Source organism: Lissotriton helveticus, chromosome 3_1 (assembly GCF_964261635.1).
Source record: "Lissotriton helveticus chromosome 3_1, aLisHel1.1, whole genome shotgun sequence".
NCBI classification, from domain to species: domain Eukaryota; kingdom Metazoa; phylum Chordata; class Amphibia; order Caudata; family Salamandridae; genus Lissotriton; species Lissotriton helveticus.
Genome location: NC_136061.1, coordinates 333810612 through 333834989, shown reverse-complemented (window position 1 = coordinate 333834989; position 24378 = coordinate 333810612). Strand labels below are relative to the sequence as shown.

The following is a 24378-nucleotide window of genomic DNA, read 5'->3' as shown; positions in this document are numbered from 1 at the left end:
GTCTGGAGGAAACGACTGCCAAGCACTAGAAGAACGTCCAGGGAAACGACTGCCGCGATCAAAGGACGGAGAGAGCAGCGACGCCTTGTGGCCACAGGCGCTCACCGGATCATCAACTACTCCCGCCAACGGTCCAAAGCATCAAGTACCCGACGACAGCCAAAGCAGCAAGTACCCAACGTCACGCAACAGGCGTCCCAGAACCCTGAACAGTAAGTGCGCAAACAACGCGCCACGTGGCGACGCACAGCCACCGCAAGCAGAAAGAAGAATGCATGCAACGCCATCGTGCAGAACAATCTTCGCGAGCGATCGCCCATCAAGTGCCGACCCGCGACAGATCCATGGCGCCTCCCAGGAGCCGATCCCCAGAATGATCGCCCATCAAGTGCTGACCCACAACGGGTCCCCCAGGAACTGTTGTAGCGCAAAGTCCGACAGGACGACCGAAAGCAACCTGCCAGGCATCGGCAGAAGTGGACCACCAACCGGTCCAGCACGTTCAACCATGAACAAGTCTACAAACATGGACCCCCGAACGTCACCAACAACCATCAAGAAAAGAAAGCGTCAAGAAAAGAAGGTTCGCGACACCTACTCTGGCTGCTGAGGAAGAAGGAGAAAGTGTCCCCGACGGGGACAAGACCAGGGGTACACATGCAGCGTGCGCGCACTGCATGGAGGACCCAGGTCAGAAGAGAAGACACAAGATCGGTCCAAGTGATGTCGCGATGCAGAAGAAAGGAGAGATCTGAGTGGCACGTCTGCCACTGCGAAAAGGAAGGAAGAAAAGGAGAGATCTGAGTGGCACGTCTGCCACTGCGAAAAGGAAGGAAGAAAAGGAGAGATCTGAGTGGCACGTTTGCCACCGTGAAAAGGAAGGAAGAAAAGGAGAGATCTGAGTGGCACGTTTGCCACCGTGAAAAGGAAGGAAGAAAAGGAGAGATCTGAGTGGCACGTTTGCCACCGTGAAAAAGGAAGCATATCCATGTGGCCTGTTGCCACAGTTAAGAGTAGAAGGAGAAGTCAGTGCGAAGCAACATCCCCACAGCGAGCTAACTAAGGAAAGAGAGAGGAGTGCAGGAAGACCTCTCACACTCCCAAAGAGAAGGAAGGCGACAAGTGCCAGGACAACGGTGCGAGGAGCACAAGGCCGGAAGAACACCAGTGGCAAAGAAGACCAGGCCGGAAGAACACCAGTGGCAAAGAAGACCAGCTGACAGACGATGTTTCCGCACACCCAGGATCTGCGGAGAGGAGCAAGCGAGACCGTTGGTGACATCCACCTTTGGGGTCACACGGACACTGGACACATGCCAGCCGTGGTGACCCAGGGGCAGAGGCCTCCGGGACGCAGTCCCCGCGACGAGAGACGGTCCTCCGACGCCCATCCGAAAGGTCCGGGGAGGGCGAAGACATCGCAAGCAAAGACAGAAACCAACAGCTACCTTGGGATGAGGCTGCGGAATCTGAGGTGAGACACATCGTCTCTTCCATACCCCCACTGACGGCGGCGCAGGAACAACTGATGTGGACACATCCAGCCCAGCGCGAATCCGAGAAGAGGACCTCAAGGATATCCCGTGGCAGGGGAACACCGACGAGAGGGGTCATCCTAGTGAGAGGGATGCCTTGCAACGGATCTGCCTTTTGCCAAGTAGGACACAGACTACAAATAAAGCTAAGGCCCAGGCCGGAAATCGTGCATCATTCCCCGGCGAACCACAAGAACTATAACTGCACCCGTCGCCATGGAAGTGAGCAAAAGAAGGACTGTGAGGACAATTTGGTCGCAGAGTCATCAACAGACTGCTTCCATCGAGCACCACAAACCGGTGCCACTGTGAACTGATGTTACCCGCAACAGGTTGAACACCATCTGTGATTCCAAGCAGCGGCGGATTGAAAGACACTGCGGAAGCTGAACACTTTACTGCATCCTGATACATGTTATTTTCCCCACAGGTTGATTTCTGAATGTGGGTCTTTGCAATTAAAAAATGGGAGGGATGTAGTGTCCTAGCATGGACACGTTCTAGTGTTCAAGTGTCTGTATTACACTTTACACCCACCCACCACAGACGTCATGGTGTCACATGACGCTGGCAATAAAAGGGGCCGAGCGCACGTGCTCGTGGCCATTCCCACTACCCTCATCTGGTGTCTGTGTCAGGTCATTGCTGCGCCTAACATGCGGGCCTAAGGCCCTCCACCTCAAACCTTACAGACGCCACGCTTTGCTGAAAGTGAGTCTCCATTTTTGTAAACAAGCATTTGCAATCCAATAGGTCTCGCATTTACACGAGTTTAGGCTATTGGCATTGTAAATGACCATGCCTTTTTTTAATGTTTTTAAAACGAAAAGAAAAATAAAAGGCATTGTTATATGCAATGTCAATAGCTCAAACTCGCGTAAATGCGAGACCTATTGCATTGCAAATACTTGTTTTGCAGTGTAATCATAATCACGGAGCGCAGAGCTGGCTGGCAGCTTGTGTAGGAGGGCCAGTGAGGAACGGAGCGAGTGAACAGCAATGGGAGGGAGGGGAGTCGTCATCTTCGGACCGCCGTAGAACCGTGGGAGGAAGAAGAATGTGTGGGAAGGGAGACGTGAGGCTAGGCCCCAATGAAGGAAACTTGACAAAAATTATAAGGCAAACTCCGGAAACAAAATACTTTAACTCGCCTGCTGGTGACAGCCCATGACACAAGTCCTAGGTCCACGAGTTTATTTCTCTGGCTGCTCTGAGCCCACGTGTGAAGCGCTGGAGCTCAATGGCGTCACTCACAACGTACAGACAGGGAAGCAGCCACCTCGAGTCTGCGCAGACTCAATTTCTCTGCTCTCCCCTCTGTTTCCCAAGTCGTCACAGTGACGAGTTGGGAAAGGGCGGTGTCACCAATTCCCGTGGTGACGTGATTGACGTGAAGTCCTGGCGCTACAGGGCTTCACTGTAAAACGCCCAGGGCTGATCTCATGCCCACGGCCAAAGGGGGTGGAGACTGGTGCACAAGTCTATGTTTTTGCCGAGCTCATGACATCACAGACCTCGGGGCTGTGAGATCGTGAGCCCGGCAAATTCTGTTGACTTTGTCACTCAGCGGTAGCGTCACTGCAGACTTCCTCATCGCAGTCAGTGGCAGGCAGTGTGCAGCAACCTGAGAAAAATAAACGAATGATGCGTGTTTAGGCTGTGTGCATTAATTAAATGTTAACACAGTGAATAAAACAACTTGGTTATTGTTGGCAGTGTCCGATAAAGTAAAGGGGGCGGAGCCCCGACGCCCTTAACGAGAAACCGCCCCTGTTTGTCTGTGTGGTTCGTAGCGCTTTTATAACTGCCGGGGACGACAGCATTGATTCTTTCAGGCACCAATGTGGTGGTGAAGGTGCAGGGGAGGAAGTGCGCATAGTCAGAGTGATATGTGCATGTTCAGAGAATGACCGGGCTTCAATAGCGGAGGCCTGGGTGTGTTCCCAGGTAGCAGAAGTAACAAGATAGTGGTCCAAGCGAGCGTAGGATTTATGTGCCGCAGAATAATATGTGTAGTCGTGGTTGCTGAGGCGCAGGCCACGCCAGGCGTCTCTTAGACCATATTCCTCTAGCGACTCCCTACCAGAGTAAAACAGAGCTCCCGCACCCCCAGTCCTCGATCCGGAGCGATTCATCTCCAAGTCCATCACCAAGTTTAGGTCTCCGCCCACCGCTACTTCAGGATCAGGTGTGTTGGCAATTGCTTCCATCAAGAAATCTTCTTGCTGCTAATTAGGGGAGTAGATTGAAGCTACAGTGTAGTGATAAGAACCCATCCGTACCCTCAGACCTAACAAACGCCCCTTAATCTCAGCCAAAGAGCCCATCACAGTGCCCCTAAAGCACTTGGAAAACAAAATGACCACATCGCCCCTCTTACCCTCCCCGGGGGACAAGTATTGACAGGGAAACCCTCTAGCTAGCATCCTGTGAGTATCTTTTGAGAGTATGTGAGTCTCCTGAAGCAAACAAATATCAAACCCGGATTGCTCAAGTAGGGAGAGTATCGCCTTCCGCTAAACAGGGTTGTTAAGGCTGATAACATTGAGGCTAACAATTTTAATCTCCATATGCCTGGTAGGGGTAGTGAGTCTATGTATATTAGGTTTTTGTACCACTGAGCACTGAGATTTAGCAAGCCCTGGAAATTTATTTATTTATTTTAATTTCTTGTATCGCGCTGGAATCAATCCCAAGGGGTATCTCCGCGCTTTGCTAGCCAGGGAAAGATCGTAATCTTCAAGGTGCGTTAGAGGGACTGAAATGCTTCCTGAAAAAGGAATGTTTTCAACGCCTTTCTGAAGGCCAAATGATTGATGTTTACCCTCATTTCTGTAGGAAGTTTGTTCCATAGGGCAGGGCCCACTGATGAAAATGCTCGGTCTCCCTGCCTAGCTCTTTTTGTTGCAGGGCGTTTCAGCAGGGCTTGATTGCTTGATCGAAGCGAACGGCAGGGTTGGTACAGTTCAACAGATTGGGAAAGATATTTGGGGCTATTCCCATATAAACATTTGTGAACCGTGCAGCATATTTTAAAACTGATGCGCTGTCGTATCGGGAGCCAATGTATGCTGATTGCTGATCATTTGAAAATACCATGAGAGACAATTTCTGAAGGGGATATTCTAGGAGGCTTACCGGAGAGGTATCCCTTCCCACCCAAAAACAGTTAAAACAAAACTAATCCGAATGCAAACAAAAGTACATAGTGTCCATCCCAAAGGGGGGGGGCACAAAATCTGGGGGCAGCCAAGAGAGCTAGGGGCAGCTCCCATCAATAAAGTAATCCACCCCGTCCCCCCCAGGCTGAATCAAACTAAGCAGCGCACCCATCCACCAATACCTCAGTCATTAGAGTCCAGAGAATCCCCTTCTACTCCGGAGAGTGTCCGAAGCACTGCAGATCATTCTTTGACCATTGTTGCAGGGTCAGGTCGTAAGTGGTCCAGTCTTACCCCAGACCATGGCCCCGCTGGCATGTGGTCAGAGCCCTATTCCCTTTGACCGAAGACTGTGAGACCAAGCTATCAACATCTAGGTTTAACAGTTTGCAGGTCTCTGCAAGAGAACGGAGCTGCAAGAGAGCAGAGTTGTTGAAGTATCCCTTCATAGCGAAAAATGCTGCGGAATGGGTGGACCCAGGAGTAAGCTATACCAGCTGATCTTAAATGATTGGTCACAGGTTGGAAATCTCTCCATTTTTGAAGAGTGCTGGCCGCCAAATCTTGGTGGAGCTGTGGCATGTGATCTCTGAATTGTAGCAGTTGGTTGGACCTTGTCGCCTTAAGAATCTCCTCCTTCACTTTAAAGTCATTTACGCAAACTAGGATATCCGCCGATGGACGATTGGGTTGCCGAGCGGACCTATCTCGATGACAGCAATCTATTTAACTGTTGTCTCCGCCGGGGCATTCAGAACCGCTTGGAACACTGCCTCGACATATCCCTCTAGATCCTCACCTTCTGCCCCTGTAGAGACTCAGTGAACTCTGACATTGTTTCTTCTTGACCTATTCTTTAGGTCTTCTGATATGAGCTTGAAGGTCGTGCTATTGTATGACCTCTTGCTGGAAATCGGCAATTTCTTAGTCTCTAGCCATCGCGGAATGCTCAAGATTCGCCACTCTCTCGCCCACCGTGTCAATATCCCTCTGCAACTCTCAGAGGAAGGCTTGCAGGTCCGATTTAATGGCCAGAATGTATTTGCGTTGCGAAGCGAATAGGGACTCCAGGAACTCAAAGGTAACCACCCTAACAGCACCTTCTCTGGTTGCAGCCTGCCCAGCGCTTTGCGTATCCCCGGTGGACTGCACAAGGAGATCCGCACTGAGCGCTCTTTCTTATTTTTGGCCTTCACCATGATTTGGCCCTGGTAGTTGTCCCTCATGTGTGTGGTAGCCGCTTTAATGAGGGTAGGTTGACATGGCCGAGGCGCTCTCAGTGTGGCTCAAAGGGTGAAGAGGCAATGCAAACTGATGCCTTCTTGTTGTATTCCTTTCCCAGTTGAGGTGCTGGCCCAGGGAGGATCTATGTCCAATTCTCCAAATTTGCAGCTTCAAATGTTTTTCGGCCTACTTCCACCTCAGGGCAACAGACAATCCCAGCAGCAGGCAGCAGGGAAACAATGGGAGGTGCACTCTAGAACCACCGTGTCTGTTTAGCTCTCGAATTCAGCGTCAAGCCCCTCGTCCTCCTTCGATCTCTTCACTGCGGGCCATATGGGATTCGCCACTGGCAGGTCTCCGTAAAAAGCAAGCAGGCGCTAGCACTTCAGAGAGGCACAATATCATGCAGGCTGTTCATAACTAGCACGCTTCAGCCTGTCTTCATTGAGTAGGGGGCCATTCAGGCAGCTCGGCCCGTCTCCAAAGGCCACTCACTCTAGATCCTCTCCCCCGCACCTTGATGATAGCCTGCGGCGTAACAAACCTTGAGGGGGCCCCCCTGCAGGGTACATGAAGAGGCCCCTTCCGGACTCAATCTAGAGCTCCCCAGCAGAGGTGACGGGGTCCCCTGGATGGTGAGGGGCACCCCCGTACCGCGGGGGCTGCAGGGGCCTGTGTTACGCCTCTGATGATAGCATGCATCACTGTGCAGTTAAAATGTAAAATGCGCTCTGGGCCCGCTGCCGCTTACCACACTCTCCCGGCTGCTGCAATCGTGTCCCAGACAGCAGCTCTCCAGGGGACCAACAGTCAACGCCAAACCCGGGAAGCCACGGCAGACCTCAACCCGAGGCCAAGCGACACCCAAACTCCGTGTTGGCGAGGTCTCATACAAGTTTTCATCCCACCGCAGCCCCACCAATAGAAGTTAAGTCCGCCCACTGAGCTCAGCAGCACCCTGGCAACGTAGATAAGCTGGTCTGGGTCTGGATCTTCTACCGCACCTCCAGGCTCAAAGTTGTGCAGCTCTCTTGCTTCAGTCCTGGATCCACAGATGCAGTACCAGCTGGGTCGCGCCCAGTGCCCCATCGCCGAGACAGAGAGGTGCCAGGCAGTGTTTCAGTCGGGCAGCCAAGAGCCCCCTGCTCCGGACAGTGCGGCGGCACAAGCACTTGGGGGAGAGCTACACACTAAGCTCTTTGCTCCAGAGAGGGTACGGTGTGCCCTCGATAAGGCGCAGAGGTATTGTCGATGCTCCTCGGCAGGGGGGAGCATCCAGAGATAAAAACCAAGAATGCAGGTGCTGTGAAGATGCGATGAGCCCGGCGGGGACGGAGCTCGAGCAAAAACATCCGCTCACGCCGCCATCTTGGCCACACACCCAACTTTGCACTTTTGAACTGTGCAACTGAGCACCACAGTGAACAACAATGGTTCCCAGAGATGCCGTTTACCAATCAGATATACAGCAGGTACGTATATGAGCAGAAGTAAAATATACATTAAGCACTGAAAAGTTATTTATCTTTTATTTCAATTTTCGATATAAGTAGATTTGCAGCAGCATTTCTGAATTAGGTAGATTACATTATCGCCAGTGTAGTTTTACACCTATGATTGTACCAATGTTTTGTACCCACCGATCACTGCAAAATATGTTTTTTACACCTGTCATTCGAGCTGGTACATAATCGCACCAGCGCTATATGTAAACCAGAAATAATAGTGATAAATTGCTCTATTTCGAATGCAATCTGTGATGTTCAGCCGCAGGTGTACAAGTCTACGCGAATAGTGATGCTGTATAACCAGAATGTTAATGCACATTAGTCAGACGGCAACTCAGACAGCAAGCGCAGCCGCAGAAAACAGTTTTGTAACTGAAACCAGCCGTACATTTTTAGGTCGAGCTGGCGTTGGAGCGCGACGCGCTCCCGCCAGCGAGACTATAGTCACCTTCCTCCCTGTCAAGGGAGTAACAGCTGTGAACGAGCCCGATACAGACCTGGGCACGAGCCGACCCAGGTCTGTGAACGCGCTTCAAGGTTGAGCAGCTTGTGCACGTTTGTTGGACGTCAGGCGCTGCAAGCCCGCCAGACCAATTATCCCAGCATGAAACTCTACTTCCTGAGGCGCCACAAGACCAATTATCCCAGCAGGAGTCTCCACTTCCTCAGGCGCGGCAACAATTATCACAGCATGAGACCCACTTATCACAGCATGTCAACAGGCGCCCCAGGCTGCTGGAGCACTCAACTATAATTAATGTGCAGTTGAGTGCTCCAGCAGCGTGGGGCGGCTCTCTGCATGCTGTGATAATTATCACTTTGGGGCCTCATGCTGTGATAATTAGGGCGGCATGCTCTATTTGCAGCACTGAACATTTTCAAAGAAGGCGAAGCAGTGACATTCATTGGAGACACTCACCCTCACGCCCTCACCCCCTCACCCCTCACACACCTCCTCACCCTCACACACCTCCTCACCCTCACACCCTCACCTTCACACCCCCTCACACACACCCTCACATACCCTTACCAGCACAGCAAAACACAACACAACACAGCACAGCAAAACACAACACAGCACAGCACAGCAAAACACAACACAGCACAGCAAAACACAACACAGCACAGCAAAGCACAGCAAAACACAACACAGCACAGCAAAACACAACACAGCACAGCACAGCAAAACAGCACAGCACAACACAGCACAGCAAAACACAGCACAGCACAGCAAAACACAGCACAGCAAAACACAGCACAGCACAGCAAAACACAGCACAGCAAAACACAACACAGCACAGCAAAACACAGCACAGCACAACAAAGCACAGCAAAACACAACACAACCCTCACGCCCTCACCCCTCACACACCTCACCCTCACCTTCACACCCCCTCACACACACCCTCACATGCCCTTACCAGCACAGCAAAACACAACACAGCACAGCAAAACACAACACAGCACAGCAAAACACAGCACAGCACAGCAAAACACAACACAGCACAGCAAAACACAACACAGCACAGCAAAACACAACACAGCACAGCAAAACACAGCACAGCACAGCAAAACACAGCACAGCAAAACACAACACAACACAGCACAGCAAAACACAACACAGCACAGCACAGCAAAACACAGCACAGCACAGCAAAACACAGCACAGCACAGCACAACACAGCACAGCACAGCAAAACACAGCACAGCACAGGACAGGACAGCACAGCAAAGCACAGCACAGCACAGCAAAACACAGCACAGCACAGCAAAACACAGCACAGCAAAACACAGCACAGCACAACACAGCACAGCACAACACAGCACAGCACAACACAGCACAGCACAGCAAAGCACAGCACAGCAAAACACAGCAAAGCACAGCAAAGCACAGCACAGCAAAACACAGCACAGCATAGCAAAACACAGCACAGCAAAACACAGCACAGCAAAACACAGCACAGCACAGCAAAACACAACACAGCACAGCAAAGCACAGCACAGCAAAACACAGCACAGCAAAACACAGCACAGCAAAACACAGCACAGCAAAGCACAGCACAGCAAAACACAGCACAGCAAAACACAGCAAAGCACAGCACAGCACAGTAAAGCACAGCACAGCAAAACACAGCACAGCAAAACACAGCACAGCAAAACACAGCACAGCAAAACACAGCACAGCAAAACGCAGCACAGCAAAACACAGCACAGCAAAACACAGCACAGCAAAACGCAGCACAGCACAGCAAAACGCAGCACAGCACAGCAAAACACAGCACAACACAACCAAGCACAGCACAACCAAGCACAGCACAACCAAGCACAGCACAGCACAACCAAGCACAGCACAACCAAGCACAGCATAACCAAGCACAGCATAACCAAGCACAGCATAACCAAGCACAGCATAACCAAGCACAGCATAACCAAGCATAGCATAACCAAGCATAGCGTAATAAAGCACAACAAAACATAGCATAACAAAAAATAGCATAACAAAAAATAGCATAACAAAACACAACAAAACATAGCATAGCATAACAAAACATAGCATAGCATAACAAAACACAGCATAGCATAACAAAACACAACATAGCATAGCATAACAAAACACAACATAGCATAGCATAACAAAACACAACATAGCATAGGATAGCAAAACTAAACAGAGCATAGCATAACAAAACAAGGCATAGGATAGCAAAACAAAACATAGCCTAACAAAACATGGCATAACAAAACATGGCATAACAAAACATGGCATAGCAAAACATGGCATAGCAAAACATATAATAGCATAGCATATCAAACACAACAAAACATAGCATAGCAAAACAAAGCATAGCAAAACATAGCATAGCAAAACATAGCATAGCATAACAAAGCATAGCATAACAAAACATAGCATAGCATAACAAAACATAGCATAGCATAACAAAACATAGCATAACAAAACATAGCATAACAAAACATAGCATAACAAAACATAGCATAACAAAACATGGCATAGCAAAACAAAGCATAGCATAGCAAAACACAACACAACATAGCATAGCATAACAAAGCATAGCATAACAAACACAACAAGGCATAACAAAACATGGCATAGCAAAACATATAATAGCATAGCAAAACATAGCATATCAAACACAACAAAACATAGCATACCAAAACAAAGCATAGCAAAACATAGCATAGCATAACAAAGCATAGCATAACAAAACATAGCATAGCATAACAAAACATAGCATAACAAAACATAGCATAACAAAACATAGCATAACAAAACATGGCATAGCAAAACAAAGCATAGCATAGCACAACACAACATAGCATAGCATAACAAAGCATAGCATAACAAACACAACAAAGCATTGCATAGCATAACAAAACAAAGCATAGGATAGCAAAAAAACATAGCATAGCATAACAAAACAAAGCATAGAATAGCAAAACAAAACATTGCATAGCATAACAAAACATAGCATAGCATAACAAAGCATAGCATAACAAAACATAGCATAGCATAACAAAACAAAACATAGCATAGCATAACAAAACATAGCATAACAAAACATAGCATAACAAAACATAGCATAACAAAACATAGCATAACAAAACATGGCATAGCAAAACAAAGCATAGCATAGCAAAACACAACACAACATAGCATAGCATAACAAAGCATAGCATAACAAACACAACAAAGCATAACAAAACATGGCATAGCAAAACATATAATAGCATAGCAAAACATAGCATATCAAACACAACAAAACATAGCATAGCAAAACAAAGCATAGCAAAACATAGCATAGCATAACAAAGCATAGCATAACAAAACATAGCATAGCATAACAAAACATAGCATAGCATAACAAAACATAGCATAGCATAACAAAACATAGCATAACAAAACATAGCATAACAAAACATAGCATAACAAAACATGGCATAGCAAAACAAAGCATGGCATAGCACAACACAACATAGCATAGCATAACAAAGCATAGCATAACAAACACAACAAAGCATTGCATAGCATAACAAAACAAAGCATAGGATAGCAAAAAAACCTAGCATAGCATAACAAAACAAAACATATCATAGCCTAGCAAAACATAGCATACCAAACACAACAAAACATAGCATAACAAAACATAGCAAAACAAAGCATAACACACACAACCACACACACACAACCATGCACACATAACCACAACCACACACACAACCACACACACAACTATCTATCGATCTATCGCCCTCACTCTGTCTATCGCCCTCAGTCTATCTATCTGCCTCAGTCTATCTATCTAATCGCCCTCACTCTATCTGTCTATCTATCGCCCTCACTCTATCTATCTATCGCCCTCACTCTATCTATCTATCGCCTTCACTCTATCTTATCGCCCTCACTCTATCGCCCTCACTCTATCTATCGCCCTCACTCTATCTATCGCTCTCACTCTATCTATCGCCCTCACTCTATCTATCGCCCTCACTCTATCTATCGCCCTCACTCTATCTATCGCCCTCACTCTATCTATCGCCCTCACTCTATCTATCGCCCTCACTCTATCTATCGCCCTCACTCTATCTATCGCCCTCACTCTATCTATCGCCCTCACTCTATCTATCGCCCTCACTCTATCTATCGCCCTCACTCTATCGCCCTCACTCTATCTATCTAATCGCCCTCACTCTATCTATCTAATCGCCCTCACTCTATCTATCTAATCGCCCTCACTCTATCTATCTATCTATCGCCCTCACTCTATCTATCTATCTATCGCCCTCACTCTATCTATCTATCTATCGCCCTCACTCTATCTATCTATCGCCATCACTCTATCTATCTGTCTATCTATCTATCGCCCTCACTCCTATCTATCTATCTATCTCGCTCACTCAATCTCTCTATCGCCCTCTATCTATCGCCCTCCCTCTATCTATCTATCGCCCTCACTCTATCTATCTATCCCACTCACTCTATCTATCGCATCACCACAGCATCACTAAGGGGCACAACAACATCACTATTCGCTACCACAGGATCATTGAATGCCACAGCATCACTAGTCGCCACCACAACATCTCTCAGCCCCACCACAGCATCAATCTGTGCAACCATTTACCAACAACTGGGTCAAATATGATCTCTCAATGTTTCAAGCTTTATTACAAATGTCACAAAAAGAGGTTAGTATTTCACTTCTGTTCTTGGATTTTCGTCACAATAAAATACACTGAACATATTCTTCACAAAAGTTATTTACAAAAGGTTAAGCTATTGCCATTATAAATTACAATAACTTTTATTTAAGTATTAATTATTAAAAAAATTCAAAGCCATTGTTATTTGTAATATCAATACATCTAAGTCACGTGAATACAACACATATTGCATTACAAATGCTATAGGTGTCACAAGTTATAACTATTGGCATTGTAAATGACAAAGCTATTATTTTTGCTATTTTCAAAACCAACACATGTATAAAAAATGTGTCATTTACAATACCAATAGCTCAAACTTTCCTAATGCGAGACCTTATGCATTGCAAATGCTTGTTAATTATGCTTCTGTTTGACCTCTTCTTACAGAAACATATTTGCAGAAACCTTCTGCTTGGCCAAGCGTATCTCTTGCAAGACATTCCAACGCAGTTTTGGTGAGTACATTTGTGAACTACTTGCACTGCTGCATAAATGACTGAGTTGTGAATGGAACTTATTGGCTGTTATTGTTCCGGGTTTGTGAGTAAAATCGCAGAATCTCCACACCATGTTAGCACTGTGCTGCGAGTCACATAAAACACATACAATTTGTTAAATTACGAGCAAAAGTGTTGGAATTTCAAAAGCTAACTCCAGATTAAAATCTTATGAAAAATGTGACCAAGAGTGTCAGAGTTTATTTTCAGGGACTGATTATGAGCTGCTTTCTTGTTGCAAATTGACAAGACTAACTTAGTTTTAAACATTAATTACATGATACGTTTAAAACCAACAACTTTTTAAAATTAGAATTCAGATAAAATTATGTATGAAATGTTTAATGTTGTTATTGTTAATTGTGATATTGTGCTTTTTTCTGATAGACCTGCGTGCAGCATAAGAGTTTGCCGTTCAGAAGCATGACTGGCGAGATGAATGGACAGTGTTCGCTCTTCACAGTGGGCCTTCAGAATAGCACCTCCATTAATCTTTCAAAGATTGGTATGAAAAGAGTTATACTACTTTGCCTTTCTTTTCCAAATCGCAAGTCCAAATACAATAGACGTGGACCATATGCCTATTCAGATAGTGAAACGCATGCGTTTCTCTCCCCCTTTTTAGGTCTCGCCTACACAGTGCGCATGCGCTGCTTATGAAAAAGACCTTTAGCCATCGCTACACCTTTGCAGGCAAAAACGTGCACTTGTTGCATTGCTTCCAATGGCAACGATTGCACATCTGGCAATTCCGTTGCGGGATCGAGCAGCGAGCAGCGGCACCATATGTTACTAATTATTGCGCCTTGCTGCTCGCTCCCATGAGGGAATCCGGCGCAGGCCCCCTCCTCTCTCCACTCCCCCTGCTGCCGCGCGAGGCATGTGCGCTTGTTTACTTTAAACGCGACGCGCACACGCACTTATTTTTTTGCCTCAGATGTTCCTTTAGTGCCTTGCTGGTTATACTAATGCTGCTGGTTATAATCTGAGTTCCAGAGTTGGCTGGTTTTTGGTTGTTGGCGAGGGTGGTGATAGGTTATTTAACACCCTCCCCTTTGCCCGTTGGCCTTACCTCACTTGTCTGACCTCCGCGGCCAACTTCTGCCGCACCCCTGGCAGCACCATGTTTGCAAAACAGGGTTTGGACTGGTTGGTGCCCGAGTGAAAGTAAAAGCCTGTGCTCTTCATAATGGTAATCCTCGTCTTATTCCGGTGACATAAGGACCCTTGAGCTGGGAGCAAATGGTAAACCGTCCAACGTACATTTTAAGAGCCTGCAGGACGAACCACTGCTGGGTTAAATTGACCCCCCCCCCCCCCCACCCCCTTCCAAGCATCTCTTAAGGTCACCCCTGACAAAAAGAACTGTTAAAGGCTCTCCCTTCAGACGCTTAAAATTCCTGAATCCATCGTAAGAAAGATTGACAGATAGCTGTCTTGGGGCTGCTAAATTGCAACTTTTCTTCATATCTGCCATCTTCAGGCCCTTGATTGGCATTTCCGACCCGCTCAGTGATTATCTTCATTATGTATTTTTACTGAAGCGCCTAAATGATGTAGCACTTAAAAATCCGAACATAATTAGATGAAATTAAGGCAGGTTAAAGTCTTCTACCTGCCCAGGTGTCGTTCGTTTGAAACTGTCCTCAGAGCTGCAGACAAGAGAGCCCGCTTGTGTAGCTGTTGGGTGTGACCTGGGTTGATCATCCGAGAGCAGTCACGCTCACTGTGTAAAAACCTAATGGGTTACACAAGATCCTCGGAGTTGCAAGAGGGCTTTTCTACCTAATGATCAGGAAACTCGGTCATGGTGATTGCCACAGGCTTCCTTTCAAAATACTATGTTTTTTAAATATTGTTTTAGTTAATGTGGGCAGCTGTAGGGAAGTGGCTCCTGTGTGGATAGGTCAAAGGTCATGAAAGAGGAGGCATCACCAAGGAATTCTAGACTGACAGGCATTTCACTGGCACCTTAAGAAGGCTATTTCGAGCAGCTCCTTTGCAGAGAATTTTAGTCTCCTATTCTTTCCTGCTATTGATATTGCATTTTTAACAAATATATTGTTTTCAGTTCTCCTAACCTGAACATTGCGTGGCACTTTAATGTTTAAAGGCCTTTGCCTGATCTGTTGTGAAAGGGAGTGGATCTAACTGCATGAAGTATAGCTGGGGACTGAACCACTTACTGTAGTACGGGCAGTGGTTTAAATTGGCAGGACATTTACTTCTTTAAATTGAAAAGTTTTGTATTGTATTTATATAGCGCTTACTACCCCTGACGAGGCGTCGAAGTGCTTTTTCGGCGAGTAGCTTGCTACTCCAGAACCCATAAAGAATTTGTGATGAATAGTGAAATATGAAAATAATTTGAGTGGTGGATAGGTTATTCATTTATTTGGACTGAGAAGGATAGCCGAGAGATAAAAGAGGGAAACTGTTTGCATTTATTTAGCGCTTGTTACACCTGATGGGGTGTTGAAGCAATATATATATTAAAATTCATTTTTTATTATGCATTTATTTGGCATATAAAGAGATCTGAACAATCGTAAGTAGTGTTTTTAGAGACCGGACTGTTCAGAAAGTATGCAAGGGCCAAGATCAGTGGTCGAAGTGCAGTTATAAAAAGTATGAGAACTGTGATGATGTGTGAGAAGTGGGTCTGGTGAATGCCTGTAGGGGTGGGGTCAAAAGTGTGGCTAAAAAAGCAAACTATTCTGTAACTTTTTTCGGTCTTTCACCTTCACGTAACTACATATAAAATAAAGCGCAGCTTAAATGAAAAATAAATGCAACTTAAGTTAATCAGTGGGAAATGCACTATTGTACATTAAGAAACAGCTAGTAGTTAATGCACTGCATAGGTCTGTGTCTGTAACCAGAGAGCCACATAATTTAATTCTGATTGGTGCAGTGGAGAATAGGGGCTTGTGTATGTGTAGTGTTACGAGGTCCTAAACTGACACAAAATACTGTGAATGTGTAAGTAGTTATTTTAAACTTGCATTGCACACAGTATGAAAGAGGTTGCTACAAAATGCACCAACAGTTTTAAATAGTCTTTCAAAATATAGATTTTAGTAATACTCAGAGTGTACATAGTGTATTTTGTACATGTATAATTGTTCTTTAAAGCCATACACTAGAATGCTCAGCTAGTAACTCCCTTGCAATACTACTCGGGAAAAAAACTGCGTCCTCAGAAAGCTTCAAGTGATTCCATCAATTAAAGCCAATACTGGCTTCCAAGCTCCCTTTACATTTGCAGATTAACCAGTTATGCCTAATTACATTTCTTTTCACGTGGAGAAGTGTGGCTCACTGGTTAGAGGCGGCAGACCCGTAAGCAGAGAACGGCCCGGGACCAGGGTTCGATTCCCGACGCGGCAGGGTCGTGGAACAGGGTCAGCGGACTCAATAATTCTCGCCTCGGTGCCTACTCTAGTCAGAAACCACACTCGGCAACTCTGGGCATCAGCTTGCCTCATCTTCACAACGGACCGCCGGGGATGCTTGGTCGCACCTTAGAGATACCCATCAGGGACCTTCTCTCAGGGTGAGCCAGGACGGGTTCCCCAGCAGTCGAAGCGTGGAGATACTCCTCTGGGAGTCGATTCCTAGCGCTATATAAACCCACAATTAAATTTAAATTAAGCAGGCACGTTTTTGCTGTCTGACCCTCCCTTTGTTTCACAGCCCAGGAGACTCCATGCCTAACATTTTAGCTGAAGCTTTTCAGCTCTTAGAATGAATACTCCCAGGACAGTTGTATTTTCGCAAAAAGTTATGGAGCTCAGGGAAATCATAAGGATTGGGGGAAGGGGGGACAAAACCTATTTGGTCCTTCCTACTCGCAGCAAATCTGAATTTATTATACATTTTTAATTCAATGATTACCTCAGCAACTACAGTGGGCTCATTGGCAACTCTTCCTTGGACAGCATACCTCTGGTCACAGCCTTGCAACAAAGTTTCCTACTGGCTGACCAGCACCAGTGAAGCAGAAAGATGAGTGGTGTGAACAAGCCTGCTGCAGATGTTGCAGTGGAGTGGTGTCTCATCTTTTGGGCTTTACATATGGAGGGTGCATTTTTGTTTAATGCACTCCAGTCCCTGCTGTTCAAGGAACAGGTATTCCCAAGTTGGCACCATTCCGTGACTGCACTGGCCTAGCAGCGGCGCCACATGGTCGGTGCAGTCAAGAAGGGAGCATATAATGCTGCTGTGCACTTTGACATCTGGCCCACACCTGTATGCTACCCTGGGGCCCTACCTCAAGGAAAGCTGTCTTCCACTGGACTGCACCAGAAAAGAAGAAAGACTAGTGGTTCGTCCAAACCTTCTGCCCTCAATATGTGGTGTAGTTTGTCTGTCACTATCATTCAAGCATACAGTGCTGATGGGTGATTTCTGTTGACTGCAATCCCCATTCTGTGTGGGACTGGTACTCAGTCTGGTCGGTGGTGTTAGGCTGTGATTGCACCTGTCTATCAGTAGCTCTAAAAAGAATGAGGTGGCATTCAATGCCAATCTGTACTACACAGTAAGCACGTCGCATATGGCATAAAGGCAAAGGGTGGTGCATTTGAGCTGGTCTTATACACTTTGAAATGTTAAACGCTTTATGAATCTAACCAGAACCTAATGGGTATTTTGGTTTAACCAGCATCATCTCTCAGGTAGAGACCGAAATGTGTGGGCATCCTGGATTGGCCAAGAAAAACGGAAAAAAGTAAAACAAATTGCTTATTTAGAACCTCTGTACAGTCTAGGACTGTCACCGAAGCCTAACACTGGGGCCTCTGGGATGGCGGGAGCCCTGGCCCAGAGCCCACTTGGCCCATGCCTTAAAACGTCTCTGTCAGGGAACTGTTATTATTGAATGAAAAAAGTATGGGTATGTCATGCCCCTCAGATCCCGCCCACTCCGACCCAAGAACATTAGAGCAGTTTAAAGAGAACGTGTCATAGGACCACCAGTGATTTTCTTTACCTGAAAGGTCTGGTTCCTGTAAACTACACAGTATTTTCAGTATTGTACATCCAGGCTGGGTATAGGGGCTGACTCATTTCAAAGTTATGCTGACTTCTAATGATTGAGGCCTCAAGCGTCTAAGTTTGAAATTTTTTTCTTTCCGTCTACGATTTCATACTTGTTCTGCTGCAAGCCTTCCATATAACCGTTTGAAAGGGTTATGGTATTTTTAAAAAGTGCCAGCAGCAGAAATGCAGCGTTCAAGCTACTTTCTTACTCCAGGCATATTTCCTCTTAGTCGAGGGCTTTCATTTTTAGTAGCATTTTAATGCTTTCACCAAAGTTTGTAAACGCGTGCGTATCTTCCTGGACTCTGCTGAATTTTGCAGCTCATCCCTAATGCCCACTATTAATGCTGCTCAAAGTGACAACCGGCTACTAAAGGCAGCCACCTAGAGTCTCCTGTATTCCTCGAACTGACTTAGCTGTTGTTGAAATAAAAGGTCATGTGGTTAAAAACTTGTTTGTGGTTTAATTTTAATTCAATGTGGTCTAACTTACAGAGGTTATTGTGTTAGGCCAAGAAAGGAGAACAGGAACATGCTAACCCCTTAGGCACACTCCTAGTGCAACGACTCGACCTGTACATTCGAACGACCCAGAGCCCCATGCACATTTGATGTTTGTGTATAAAACAGTGCTAGGGATATTCACTGAGTACATCCCTGATACCCTGTTCCACTACACCCCCACTAGAACCAAAGATCAGCAAATGAAAACCTCCTAATCCCACCTAAACCACCCAGAGCTGCATCTAGTGTCGGTTCTTCCACCGCTGCAGTGTTACTCGCTCCCACGAGCCCATGGGACCTTATAAGTGTTTAGCCATGCAACAGTTGATGTTGTTGCACCGAGGATTTTGTGCTGCATAACTAAATACTTATAAGGTCCCAAAAACGAGACCTAATGGCTATGCCAATGCTTGTTTTCCTCCAGTGGAGCGGAAATGGATCTGACAAGCTATTCCACAGGAAGAAAAAAGTCCTTAAAACCAGAGTTGCTTTTGAAAGCACTTCGAGGCGCAAGGCAATGTTTTTACCTTAATGTTAAGTAAATTAAGGTGAATACATTGCCAGGACTCTAGACAGTGCACTGCAAAGCAACTTTCTGGGCAGGGAAATCTGTGCGCAGAGTTTGTCTGGCTGGCTGGCACCACACTCGGGGTCATATATACAAAGAAGTGAGGTAGCGCAGTGTTAGCCTTTTTGGCTTAACACAGCACTCACCCACTTCCTGAAATGCAGGGATGCACGGTATTTACAACAGTACAGTGCAGCCCTCCGTTTGCACCTGCTCTGTAATTTAGCTGCCCAGCACCAACTCAGGCACCCTTGCAGAATAGTGCAAGTCTGCCTCCGTTGTGAGGAATGATTGTTTATGTGCAGGAAAGCGGCCCTGCCTGCACATAACCAATCTTAAATGCCAATTTGTAACTTCTATGTGTGCTGCACAAGGGCACCCTCCTGCACATAAACAATCATGTATGGCGTTTTGCTGTTTTTCAGTGTGCTGCACAATGTAGCACACATAAAAACAGCAAAAACGAGGAAAAATAATTTCTACTTGTTGTGCCCTGTTAAGACAAGGTTTTCCCTGGTCTTAATTTTACCTCTGCCCCATATTTACGCCACTCTTTTAAATATCGGGCAGCATCAAAATCAACAGGTGTTGCAGCGGAAAGCCCATCTCAACACCTATTGCCTACCTCTTTCACGCTAAGTGTAGCATGTAAGGGTGCCTCATTTACAGGGCAGCGTCAAGCCACGTTAAGTGGCTTAACACTGCCTTGCAAATAAGGCAAGCCTCTATTATCACCACAACGTCAAAAGAAAATTATGTTCTGTTGGCTATAGGGGCAAGTAAATATGCCCCTCAGTTCCTCTGCCAGGAACACTTCTTTGAAGAATGCTATCAGGTGCTGGCCATTGTAATTAAATGTATGTAATTACCATAAGGTCATTTTCAATGGCGGCCTCTGACAGCTCCTGGTGGCACAATAATTCCTCATTCCTTGCATTCTTCAATGCCCAGAAAAAAGGAATCCTTGTTTAAAGGGTGTTTCAGCTGTATTCACCCTTTTTCCAATCTGCAGCAGGTAGACATGGAAATACCTCAATTGTCCTCAGTTTGCTTACCACAGGGGGAAAAGGAAATTTAGCTTATTCCTAGAACTCAATATCTAACCTGGTCTTGATTTTTTAAGGTCCTCGTATCTGGTAAATTTGACAGTATTCCCAGTCTCAAAACAAATTAGTTTACTGGTGTTTTATGAACATGTTGATTCCTAACTTTTCCCATATTACACCAAAGATAGTGTTTTTTGAGTATACTGATTCCTTCCTTTTCCCATAATGTGCCCAATAGCTGTGCAGGCTCTTTATTGTGTACACTCCTTTTAGACAACTGAGATTTCAAGACACCTTCAGGGACCTCGGTCAGGGACCTGCTCTCTCCCCTCGTAGCTCCGGTCTGCCGCACTGTGCCTCTGCCCAGGCAGGTAGGGGTTCGAGCCTAGGTTGCATCCTGTTATACTTCTCTCACTTTTTTGCCCACATTGTACCCTGATTGTTTTGATTGTCTTTTGCCTTGTTGCACCTGTTTTTTATTCACTGTGCCCTTATTATTTTTTCTTCATGCCATTCCACCCGTTTGCCACTGCTGCCCCCGTGGCCCCTCCTCTCTGCCGTTTCTCGCTCCCGCCTCCCAGCTGTACCTCCCTCCCACCTCCCCTATAAAATGCCAGCCGCTGCGTGGTGAGCGCAAGCAGGACCTTTGACCTAGGACAGGGACCTGCTCTCTCCCTCAGTAGCTCTGGTCTGCCATGCTGTGCCTCTGCCCAGGCAGGTCAGGGTTCGAGCATAGGTGGCCTCCTGTTGTACTTCTCTTGCTTTTTTTGGCCACATTGTATCCTGATTGTTTTGATTGTCTACTGCCTTGTTGCACCGGTTTTTGCCTTTTTCTCACTGTGCCCTTATTGTTTTTTTCTTCATGCTGTTCTGCCTGTCTCCCCCACCTGCTGCTGCTGCCTCAGTGGCCCCTCCTCTATGCCGTTTCCCGCTCCTGCCTCCCAGCTGTACCACCCTCCCACCTCCCCTATAAAATGCTGGCCGCTGCACAGCGGGCTCGCCGCAGGCGCGCGGAAGGAGAGCCTAAGGCAAGCCGATATGTGCCTGTCCGCGGCCAGCGCCAGGAACCCTGGATCTCCGACCATCCATCACTAAGACACCACAAGCCTCCTCACACTCAACCCCGGAAGACGCAGAGAATGCCAACAGGCCTCACCGAACACGACCCACAGACAGTTCTCCCTCCACTGCCTACAGACCCTCACTGCCAACCCGGACTCCCAATACCACCAACACCGGCGACACCCTAAAATGCATCCTCCTTAATGTACGCTCAGTGCACAAACACGCCGTGGAAATCTGGAACCTATTCGACTCCCTCTCACCTGACATTGCCTTCTTCACAGAGACCTAGACCAATGCATCCTCCGCCCCCGACATCAACACCGCCATCCGAGACAGATACAAGATTCAGAGGAAAGACTGCCTCAACCGCCCTGGTTGAGGAAAAACAGCCCGAATTACAACCGATGCCCAGGCTGCTGGCACAAGACGCCTCTTAGTTCCCATTTCGATCAGTTACCAAATAAAGAGACGGGCGCTGGAAGCGGGAGTGCAAGAACAGATTTTTATTTCTCATGAGGAGAGCCTGTCATTTCGGACACGCGCGCAATGTCTTCAAGAGGTGCTCTAACAAGTTTCTCTGAGGCTCCGTCTTTTATACACAGGTTTATGATGCACAAACATTCCTTATTGCAATAAAGAAACTTTGAAGTACGAAAAGGCACGTTTGGAATCCCAGCTTCAGGCCTATTCCCATGCCTGTCGCTCGGATGTCGTTTCCCCTTCCAAATGTAACATGTGATTGTAATCTTGCAGCCGGACATTCCAACAGGACACGAGGGCAAGAGGGGGTGGTCAGATCTAAGGTTGGGCAGGAGATAAGATCGGGCACTTCGGTTGGTGTATCACGTTTCGCTATGCGGGGCCAGGGGGGGTACATCCATGAGGCTTTGTTTTATGACTTGGGACCGGGTCGAGAGACCAGGTGTAGCCGGGAGGGGGTCATCAGAAGAGGGGAAGGGTGTTCCTGGGAGGAATGCAGGGGGTGTCGGTCAGGCAGGGGTGTCACTTTTAGAGTAGGGTCGCGCAGAGGAAGAGGGTTTTATGGCCTATGCATGAGAGACCGGGGGCTGTCGGGGATGCTTGCGAGGCTGGGGAGTGAGGGGGAGAGAGAGACGTTGGCTATCGGGAGTGGGCAGAGAGGCCATGGTAATCAAAATGGTTGCTGCTTACGCGCACGTATGGATCTGAAAAGGACAAGATGGCGCCGATAATGTTTACGCCATAATCCAGATTTTAACAGTCCTCCCTTTTCAACATATCTAGCCAGCATGTCAATTTATGTCTATCCCCATTATATTACGTATTTCGATATCATACAAAGCTTTCGTACGTTCAGCTTCGAAATTCGGAGTCTTAGGGCACATGCAGTTGGTAATGAGTGAACACAAATGAACGCCGCTTATGTACATATACATTGTCATTTTCCACAGTCGCCGCTTTTTAACATAAGTTAGTTCATTTCCGTGTTTATCATAACTGACGGGGTGTACATATAGCCATGTGTGGTCAATGAAATAGCGTTTGTCAATACTGGCGGATTGCATATAACCATGTGCAGTCGATGCGATAGACGAGGTGCAATACAGATGAATTTACATTTGTCGTGTTATATATACGAGTCTAGAGATTGGTATACTACTCAGTCAGAGTCAATCAAGGAAATGTTCCGACACATTATGGAACCATGTTCTGACTCTCTCTCCGGCGGTATCAATGTACAGTCAAAAGTGACCGATGAAACATTTTGAAAGCAATACAAAGTGGTTGAGGGAGGAATTCAGTTCAATACAAGCAAGTAGTCAGGGGGGGGGGGTAGAAAGTTCAGAAAGGGGAGGGGGGTCTTCGCCACAGTGTCTTTTTAGCAGCGAGCCATCACTGGTAGGCTCTAGTAGTTCGTTTTCTTCCGTTGGCGCTGTTGAGCACCGGTGGTGGAGCTATAGGTCCAGCTCGGATCCATCCTTACACGTCGCAGGGTGCGATCTGTCCTCTGCTGTTAGACCACAGTCCTGTTTCCTAACTAATCTTTTTAAGGGTGCCTCATGCTGGGCACCTGCATTTCTTTCTCCTTCCGCGGCAAACCCTATTCTACCTAAATGCTGTTCTTCTTCTCTGAGTCAAAATCCATGTGAAAAAAAGGGGGGGGTTGTCGGATAATCGAGGGAAGAGAGGGCGGAGTGGGATCAGATCTTTGAGACAAACCAAGGGAGCAAAGGATAACGAGCAGGCAGGCCCATCAATCGGGCTCAAAGGGGCGGGGACTTCTGGCACGCGTGGGTCAGCAAGCAGAGGGCTTCAAGGCAGCCCTCCATCCTTTCATTTTCCGTGTTTGAGAGTGGTGCCTCGTCCCGCGTCTCGTTGCTCTGCGGCTCCACCTTTGGTCGAGGTCACATGTGCTTCATGATCTGCGGCTAGGCTGTGCGTCACGTCCGGCTCCTCTCCTCCGGTGATTGTGTATCTTTGAATGGGTACAAAACAAGCATTAGAGAACTGGCAGGAGAAGACATTTATACATTTCAATTCCGCCCCCAATCTTAAGTAGTTGGGGATACGTTCATCGGTCACGGTCAGAAGTTATCACTATGGAGTATGTATGCGGGCATTTCTACTGAGTTCGTACTAAGTCTATTTGGCGTTCATTCATGACGTATATGGAGAGAAGTCAGACTCCTATCAACTGCGTATTCCATCAAACTCGAAATCGGATCCTTCGGTAGAGACTCGTCTTTCTAACCCAAGCCCTGGCAGTCTTCTATCATCATGAGAGAGGGACAGAGGCTAAACATTAATTTCTCGGGGAGCAATGGTTAATCAGGGTCATCAGTTATACTTCGGGGTATGGAGCTGGGGTCAATCAGGAGAAACGAGGACGCTTTGGACATCTGTACTTGGGTGCAGAGAGGTGGGGCAATCTGGGCATTGGGGATCGTGTTTCTAACGAACTGAGAACAGAAGGCCACTGACATATAGTCCCCCTATAAAAAAAGGCCAGATTAGGGGACATCAG

At 46.9% G+C, this 24378-nt stretch overlaps 1 protein-coding gene across 2 annotated transcripts in view; it reads left to right on the top strand.

Moving 5' to 3' along the window:
• The window catches only part of ITGAE (integrin subunit alpha E), an 844898-nt gene that overhangs the window by 100367 nt on the left and 720153 nt on the right, over nt 1-24378 (top strand). For both annotated transcript variants that reach the window (XM_078679953.1, XM_078679952.1), the window contains exons 4-5: nt 13039-13106; nt 13536-13653. In XM_078679953.1, coding sequence (XP_078536079.1) covers nt 13039-13106; nt 13536-13653 — 186 coding nt within the window. The remainder of the gene's footprint in view (nt 1-13038; nt 13107-13535; nt 13654-24378) is intronic.